Consider the following 9,275-nt stretch of genomic DNA (forward strand, 5'->3'; position numbering starts at 1 on the left):
CAGTAGAGGAAAAGACGTGATAGAGACAAAAGTTAACACTGGCGTTGCTTTCCACCACTGCAGACAGATGTTGGTGAGTAAAGGAATGAAGTTTGATGCTGAACTCGCAACGTTGCTTCTGTAAATAAACAGCTGCGTATGCTAACGCTAGCAATGTAGCAACAGCAAAACTTACAAATATCTCCTTTAAATGACATTTTGAATGCAGGACTGTTACTTGTAATAGAACCTTTTCCACTCTGGTATTTCTACCTTTCTTGAAGGAGCCGAATACGTCCACTAGTGTACTACAACCAATAAACTATGCAGCTTTGATTTAGACGTGCTGATTTTTTTTTCTTTCTTTATTGATCATGAAATACTCAGCAAATATTTGTGTGTCAAAGCTTTTAAAAGCTTCCAAAGCACCATTCAGTGTGTGCAGACACCTGTTCATTTGTCACTCAATTCACATCATATAAATGTATACAATTATAACATGAGATCAACACACAAACAGCTTTATAAAAATATATCAAAATGATAACCTCATACAAAACAACGTCTCTATATGTAAATATTAACTGAAGGCAATAAGAAGGATACAGCCATTTGTGACACAATCTATATACAGGATTTTAGCATTATCAGTGTGGATAGTTACAGCAACTTGCCTATAGGTGGCATAAGAGAGACATATCTTAAACTTAGGAAGATAGTGAATCATATTAACATATTACACAGCATTTGAAAAAGTTTAGCTGGATTTTGCATTGACAGTTTTGGAAGTGTGTAGTAGATATGGACATGACGAACCCTTTTCCAAACAGCCAACAAACAAATGTCAGTGTTTAGGAAGCAGCAAGGCTTTTCGCAAAAATCATGATTAACTCTTTGGTTTTGCTCGATATCTGAACATAATGTCTGTGTGTGAGTCCGTCCAGTGCAGCAATGAGCAGACGTCCAAAAGCGAGGTGATAGTGGAGTAGGTTTCCACTGTGCTGAACAGTAAGTGTTTACTTCAGAGTTCGGATGGTTTGAAGTCAGACTGTTTCCCTCTCAGATCATGAAGGACTGAGTTTGTTTGTAGTGCTTGAGCTGTAGAGAGACATACAATAAGCCATTTCCTTTAAGTCACTAGGGGCCGGTGTTATCAGCAATTTATCAACAGCATTTAATGGCAAGCCAAATTCACGACAGCAAGCAAAACAAGCCCTGACACGAAAACAATCCCTTTGATCACTCACATTGCGGGTGGAAGGAGGAGGAGGAGGAGGAGGAGGGTTGTAGGACTTGGTACTGAAAGACAAAGGGTGGCAGTTCAGTCTGAGCTCATTATCAGTCAATAACACACAGCTACAGGCCAAACAAGAGTCTGAGTGAAGAGTGAGACGCTCACCTCTTTGTTTTCTTTCCCTCTGTTCAAAGACACAACAAAGAGGAAAGGTCAGTGAAAACAGCAGAATTAATACAGTCATACCTGATGTTGGACATTTCCCTCATTACGTGTAGGCAGTCACTTACTTAAGTTACCTGCATTGTATCAGATACTTGTACTTTACTTCAGTATTTCCTTCTTTCAACTTCTAGTCCATCACTTTTCAGAAGGAAATATTGCACTTCTTACTGCACTTCAGTTATTACAGATAGTTTTACTTCTGTTCATTTTATTTCAGTAACATATTGAATATGAAAGTAGTCTAATGAAAGTCTCTCCCTCTCTCTCTCTCACACACACACACAAACTCAACAGCAGTACACTACTCACTCTTGCAGCAGCCCCGGCGTTGGCAGACACACACACAGATGCAGCAGAAGAGGACGAGCATCAGAAATCCTACAGCTCCTGCTATCAAAATGGTCATATTCAAAGGATCTAGAAGGAGGGGGGAAAGAGATTCTTTCTTCAGTCTCTGGTGCATGGCATGTAAACACCAACAAGTCGTTTTACCAAAATCACTTACATTCCATAACTTTCAGTTGTTGGGCCACACAACTCTTGGGCGCCCCCACACTGTTGGACGACTCACAGCGGTACATCCCCGTGTCCATTTTGGACACACTCTTAAACTTCTGCTCAGGACAGACGAAAGAAAGGTGAGTGGGGACGTGTAGACAGCAACAGCAGTGTGACTGCGTGGTGGTCACTCACCAGCGTGCCCTTGTTTGTGTCGATGTTGTAAGGAGTGTCTGCTGTGGACGTCAGAGCCTTGTTGTCTTTGTACCAGCGGTAGGTGGCAGGAGGCACGCTCAGTTTGTCCTTACAGAGAAGCTCGAGGCCTGAGCCGACAAACACAGAGCTCGGCACCTCGCAGGACGGGACATGGGGAGGCACTGAGGGAGCAGAGAGCACATCATGAGTACATTTGAATATTTATTTGTCATTTTCTGAAAGGATAAATCCACCTTAAATAACTTAAATATTACTTTTGTTGATGGATTTTGTTGTTTAGTGAATGTGGAGCGATCTAATGATTCATTCATTGTATCAAAGCACAATTTATGATGCCACATGAACTGTCTTTGAACTGTGAGAGGAAACTGGAGCCTTTGGATTATCATTTATACCCTTCATATTTCATAGTGTGACTCTGAACACACTAAACACAAAACCAACTTCCGGGTTTGAAAAGGCAACAGGGCAACATGCTTTTTTTTGTTGTCAGTGATCACAGATCAGGATCAACATGTGGAACTCTTCAGAAAACCGGATCATGACTGGGATCATTTTAATTGAAAGAATTTTATTGAGGGATCGCTGATGTTGTCCTGAATGATCTGATTATTGCATAATCGTTTGTAAGTTGTATCTTTTGCTGTTTTATATATGGATTTTCTTGTTGGGTTTTGTGTGTTTTCATTGTGTATGTACATTATTGCTGGGTTTTATGTACTTTAAAGGCCCATCCAAGGATCACTTTCAGTGTATAAAACCTTTGCACAATTCTGTATACGCATATTCACACGTTCACACAAACACATACCGAGCACATTGAGGGTTACAATAGCCTCTCCCAGGCTGACGTGGTCCTCGCTGGCAGTCACCTCACAGCGGTACTCCCCCGAGTCTTTCTGAGAAACCGAGTGTATCGTCAACGTTGCTCCGTCTATCCTGGCCCGGTCTGCATATGAACCTGAGGTGGAGAGATGACAGACGGTTGACAAAGCTTAACTAAGTTGTAAGGATGAAAGGATGATGCCAAGAAAAGCAGTGTTTTGAATTCAGGGTAGTCAGAGGAATATATGCAGTAAAATCTGTCACTCACCAGTAAATTTGTTATTAAAGTACACGAATGTCACCGCCTTCCCTCGCTTCTTCCACTCGATTCGAGGGTTCTGATCTTTCTCTGTCCTAAACTCACAGGCCAGCACTGCGTCTGAGAGGACAGGAAACACAGCAGCAAATGCACTTTTTACATTAAATTGTGTTTATGAAACCTGGTGAGCATTAAGTAACATTGGATGTGTATAAGGTTTTAAGTACATATTTACTGTTCAGTGATTGCTGGTTTTTTTTTGCATGAAATGAGATATCAGCTGTTTTCCCTGTAATTTAAGGTGTAAGGTCAATCTGTTTAAAAATCTGTTTTGCATTGTTTTGGCTGTTGATCTGGACGATTTGTTTTGGAATGACAAACACACAGATATCGGATCTAAGATCTTATATTTCATAGTCATATGTACCCACATGTTTTTAATCAGTGGTTTGTTTGTTTTCATTTAGAATTAAATGACAAAAATTTACCGCAAAACAAATTCAATCAAGGTGAATCAATAAGGCATTAAAGATAAGAGAGATGTTCAAGAACAACAAATGACATTAGACATTTCTGAGGTGAAAAATAGTGGGATAGAAAGTCTCACCTGTGTGTTCATGGACCTCCACTTTGGGTTTACTGCTGCTCACGGTAACTGACAGACAGACAGGGCCTGTTGGGATATAAGGATCAGTTAAAGTTATAAACCGTTAACCAGTTTTACCACCAAGTACAACAACCTTAAAGTCGTTTTCTTGACACATTCTTGATGAGAAACAGAATTACATCTCTCTGTAATATATCTATAGGTCAGGCTGAGGGCCTGCCAGAGCGTCTTGGACTCCAGCGCAATCAGAGACTGGAAGTACAACCAGACATGTAAACAGAATAGAGAAGAGTCACTGCCTACACATACCAGTCATTGATCAACACTGAACTGCACACACATCCCCACCATGTAGAGAAACAGCACAAGAACTTTTAGTTCCCACAACAGAATATTATGTGCAAATCTGCCTGCTTTTTGTGTAGATGCAAACACACACAAGTTGGTCTATCTGCATTTCTGAGGACCCCACTTGATGTAATGCATTCCCTGATCCCTAGTCCGGAGCGACACTGAATTTTAACCTGAGCCTTAAAACCGAGTCTGAACCTTCAAGCAGTTCTCTGAAGTGAGGACCAGCTGGAATATCCTCAAAACCCAGAAATGTCCTTATTATGATGATTTGAAACTGAAATGAGTCCTCACAAAGATGGTAATACCAACCATTACACACACACACACAGATATATAGTGCGTTTAGCCTCATCCTGGTGGTGCCAGGAGCGGTGGTGTGTAGGAATGCAGGTGATGGATGACTCTCCGACAAGCTGCTTTAGCTTGACCTGATAACCTCTTTTAGTGATCTGTCCCTTAAACAATCACACACACACCCACACACACACACATGCACACAATTAGTACCAAATACTCACTTGAACAGTGGCTGTAAAAGTTAATGTTTTCCTTCTGACATTACATAGACTGTGGCTAATCTGATGTCATGTTAGTTGCAACAGATTTGACTGGAAATAAAATTTTCACAGCAGGAAACAGTGTAACTGAAGGATGGCTTAATAAGATACAAAGTGTGGAAGATCAAACAAGGAAGTAGAAGCAGAGAAGTGGATTATGCTGCAGATTAGAGAAATTTCGATCAATATTATGCTGCTTTTTATATTGTGAAAACTTACATCTGCCATGAATCCACTGCTACTAACATTCATTCAAACTGTGACTGGAAGGACTACACATTTCACAAGAGGATATAGATGGAGAATCCAGGAATCATATTTGAGAACTATTAATGTATATCACAGACGGTTACTGTGTGTGTGTGTGTGTGTGTGTGTGTGTGTGTGTGTGTGTGTGTGTGTGTGTGTGTGTGTGTGTGTGCGTGCTTCTCTTATTCATACAAAGCACCTCTTTATGGCAGTAACCTTACCCTTCTCAGCTGGCACACACACACACACACACACACACACACGCACAGACATCAGCAGCACACACAGTTGGGAGGATCTACAGTGGTTGAACCTTAAACCCCAAGTTCTCTGTCCACAGTATATGCTTTACTTTGACCTTCAGCCAATTTAAACTTAAGTCTGACTTAACACTAAATCAGAATCCTTGCAATGAAATGATCTTAATGTGACCACAAAAAATATTTGAACATGCATGTGTTCGTGGATTTACAGTATTATGTTATCCATTGTGTTTGAGGTTTTAAATGCAATTCATTTAAATAACATTTGTAATCATATTCAAATGTATGTGTTTCAGATTGCAGGTAATTAACTTTTTAGTTTTTTTTTTGGGGGGGGGTATTTTAGTTACAGGATGTTGGAATTGAAACAACATCCATATAATGTTGCCCAAAATTATTCCAATCTCTTTAATAACTTTGTACAAACAGAAGATAAAGATTTCAATCTTTTCATCTCTGTGAGGTCCTCATGAGGAAATTCAAGAAAGATCAAAACGTATACACACGTCAAAGCTGCAATTATTAACATAAAGCATGTTTTCTGGAGAGCAGCCTCTGCCCTTTAAAATTCCCACAGCAACTTCAAATGCATTTTTCCAGATAGTAAGTGCTCCTTTTAATCTCTGTCCAATTAACAGCAGGGTCAGTCAGGGGCCATCTTCAAACTGAAACAGTGGGATCGCAAACTCCTCCGCTGGGCCATGTGATGTGTCTGATCAGTCTGTGGATCTCGGGCTCAAACGGCATCAGAGCGGGTTCAGTGTGTAAACATGAAGCCCAGCCGCGACCACTCCCTGCACAATCTCAGCCCCTGATGCAGTCATTGGATGCATCACGCCTCCTCCCTTGATTGTGGGGTTATGCAAAAGCTCAATCACGTAAGCTAATCATCAGTAAAACAAACCCCCTCAGTTCGCTTCATATTGAAAACATAAACAGTTATCACAGTAAACAATTTGTCTCCAATACACAACATACATTTCAGCAAATGTGCGGCAACAAGCCACTTGAATCATGCAATATTTAACTAAAATATTTCTTTCATAAAAACACTTTAATTAACTTGTAAATTATTCAGAAATCACATCAATATGCTGAATTTCTAAGGGACTGTATGGGAAATATTATGGAGGAAGACTGAAGGAAAGGAAGTCTGACGTTTTTGGGGAAAGCTCAGGGTGGTCTTTTCATTTTTCCTCAAACTAGATTTATATTTTATCTCCAAAAAAATAGATCAATTAAAGAATAATGAAACTTACTATAACCTTTTACACTTAACTATTAAGAATATGCTTAACCACAACCTATATATTGCCTCTTTAAATTATTTTCTGGTAAGTTCAGTTGGACCAATTATTGAAATACTGGGGGTGAGGTAGTTGTTTCCGAGGGGAGGGTTCAAATAAAATATTAACAGTAAAGTGAAGGGTCTTGCTTTTTAAAAAACTAAAACATAAGGTTCAACCGCCCTCCCCACACCAATCATTTTCGTACAGTCCCTAACTAATAGCTTTGATAGGTTTTAGGTTAGTTTTCCGTTTTCTCTGTCCACACCTTTAAAAAGTATGTTTCAAGTAGAATAAATGAACTGAGACAATAAAATCCATTGTGGGAAAAGTAACCAGTGAAAACACAACAGACTGAAATAAAGGCTACCAGAAGGTAAAAAGGTCCTTCTCAACATATAGATGCCTGTACACATCATAAACTGGCCTAAATACATTCACTCATCAGAAAACATTAAGCAGTTTGTCTATCATGGATAGGAAAGCTGAAAGCACCTTTTTCTTCTGTTAATAACGTTTTATTTAAATCCCCCCATAAAGTTTTTAAAAGCATAAAACAAACTCACTGTGCAGTAAAGTGATGAGAAGAGGCAGCGCCAACATCTTCACGGTCTTCATGTTTCAGGAGTTGGGATCCGGCCTCAGGTCTGTGTTTGTCCGATGGGATCCAGTTTTTCCTCCAAACTCTCCACAGCTTCTTCAAGTTCCATCTGCAGCATGCAAGTGCGCGTTCGCGTATCCAACAACTGACGAGGAGCGCGCGCATGCGGGAGACCACCAACCTCTCAGCAGGCAGAGCAAGCAGGGGAGGTATTCTGTGTAATTTGTGTTCTTTAATCTGCCGTGGTAGTGGTAGCTATATCATACAGTACCATTAGGACAGTGTTCAAAGTTGATATTATTTGTTTGTTTTAATGGTTTGTTTGACTTTATGAGAAAAAAGAATGCAACTGAAATGTCCAGAAATCAGGATGACACAATAAAGCCCAATATATTTGTTTCCCCATTGTGGTCCTTTGTGCAAACAGAGCTAAAATCCATGTGAAAAGGCAGCAACACACATGGAAGCAGAGGTTGGAAGTATACTTTTAGTTTGGTATGGCTTACTTGTTCTTAACTTGTCAACTATAGCAGCTCCTTTCTTTTGCTGACAGCTTATAATATATTGCACAATGCTTATAATATATGGCTAAAATATTAATGAATAATTGCTAGAGAACAATAATAGGTTACAGCAGTACAATATCATTTTGCATAATGGTTACTTTACTTTTGATGCTTACTACATTTCACAGTTGTTGGAAATAAAGTGTTCAATGCAGGACTTCTAACTGAGTATTTTTACACTGTGTTGCTACTTTTACTTAAGTAAAAGATCCTCCAGGACTGCATCAAATCAACACAATAACTACAATTGTCATCACTAAAATCTTACCTGGTCAAACAGAAAGAAAGAAAGAAAGAAAGAAAGAAAGAAAGAAAGAAAGAAAGAAAGACAGAAAGAAAGATGTTATGAGATTACATACAACATAAATCTATGCAGTTCCAGGTTTCCCATGAGCCATAGTTTGACATTCTTAAAACTGTGCTGGTATCTACAGGCACCACAAAGAGCCTAAAAGAACCAGATGTTGGATATAGAATATGGATATGAATCAGATGTTTGATTCACGCTTGGTGGTAAATAATCACGTTGGCAATATGAACAGTAAACCTGTAATATATGGCAGCTTTTTGCCAAATTCTAACGAACAATGCTGCATAAAACCTCCAGCAGGGTTCACTGTGAAGGCCTCACTCTAATCTGTATAAATAATAGTAATAAATAAATAAATATTTCTGAAATTATTTTCTTTACTAATTTAATCCTCCACTGAGTTGGAGGTGAAAAGACGAAGCTGACTGTGGTTAGTGAAGCTGTGAGTTTTCCACATGTCACCATTGATGAGTGTAATAGGAGGTGCAGAGATGAAACAGCTGCTGGCTGAGCTACTGTGTCCTTGGCTATCCGGTTTCTCACCACACAACAGCACATTGTCGCTCACTGTGGTCAGTGTGCACACATGCTTACATCTGTGGCCATATGCACACACAAAGACCCACACAGGGGCCATGCACGCAGGCACGTGTGCATAAACGCATGGAGAATATGAGTGAAATACTAGCTCACAAAATCTCAGCTGCAGCACCTGTTCACAGTCAACAATCCCAGCTGCTGCGCTGTGAGCGATACGCACTGATGTCATGTAACACACACATCCATAACAACACAGATCATTGCTCACAAACATGTTTTACATAAACACACTCTCTCAGATATTGAAGTAAGGGGCAACTTTAAATGCACTGTGATCTTTGATGACAGCAGTGTCAGTCCAAACATCATTTTAAACTTTACTGCACAAACCCCAAAACAAAACGCTGTGAGTGGTTTGTGCCAACAAGGATTATAGCAGGATTAAACTCATTTGTTGATTCTGTTGCAAAAATACTTTAAGCCTAACTTAAAGATGAACAGGATCTAATTCTAAAGCTTTTAAACTCACCGTCAGAGTCTCAGGGGACTTTCCCTTTGAGTGACTTTAAATTACAAGATTCATTTTCAAAAATGTCATTAAATAGCAAAATGAACAAGTGCCTTCTAAATAACAAAAAATTTAAAGTTTTAATGGAGGTTTTTAAGGTTTAAGGAAAGGAGAGCCCCCCCCCCCCCCCCCCCCCCC

At 39.6% G+C, this 9,275-nt stretch overlaps 1 protein-coding gene across 1 annotated transcript; it reads right to left on the minus strand.

Moving 5' to 3' along the window:
• Positions 1-326: 326 nt before the first annotated feature.
• Positions 327-7,272, minus strand: jam2b (junctional adhesion molecule 2b). Its single transcript, XM_023415830.2, has 10 exons — positions 7,119-7,272; positions 3,844-3,909; positions 3,246-3,356; positions 2,964-3,113; positions 2,132-2,313; positions 1,944-2,052; positions 1,748-1,855; positions 1,379-1,397; positions 1,227-1,278; positions 327-1,077 (listed from the first exon to the last, which is right to left on the minus strand). The coding sequence occupies exons 1-10, from the start codon at positions 7,168-7,170 to the stop codon at positions 1,039-1,041; spliced, it is 888 nt and encodes a 295-aa protein (XP_023271598.1). The 5' UTR covers positions 7,171-7,272; the 3' UTR covers positions 327-1,038.
• Between the last annotated feature and the right edge of the window lie 2,003 nt (positions 7,273-9,275).

The sequence above is a fragment of the Seriola lalandi genome, unplaced genomic scaffold (genome assembly GCF_002814215.2).
Source record: "Seriola lalandi dorsalis isolate HSWRI2012SDOR001 ecotype SW California unplaced genomic scaffold, Sedor1 jcf7180002054559, whole genome shotgun sequence".
Classification (NCBI taxonomy): Eukaryota; Metazoa; Chordata; class Actinopteri; order Carangiformes; family Carangidae; genus Seriola; species Seriola lalandi.

Bases quoted from the DNA above. Each gene is read 5' to 3' on its own strand.
- jam2b (XM_023415830.2), bottom strand. From the start codon at position 7,170: ATGAAGACCGTGAAGATGTTGGCGCTGCCTCTTCTCATCACTTTACTG. The intron at 2,314-2,963 runs GTATGTGTTTGT...CTGCTCCCTCAG, and splicing joins TGTAACCCTCAATGTGCTCG to TGCCTCCCCATGTCCCGTCC. The intron at 1,078-1,226 runs GTGAGTGATCAA...GTCTCTCTACAG, and splicing joins CTCCTCCTTCCACCCGCAAT to CTCAAGCACTACAAACAAAC.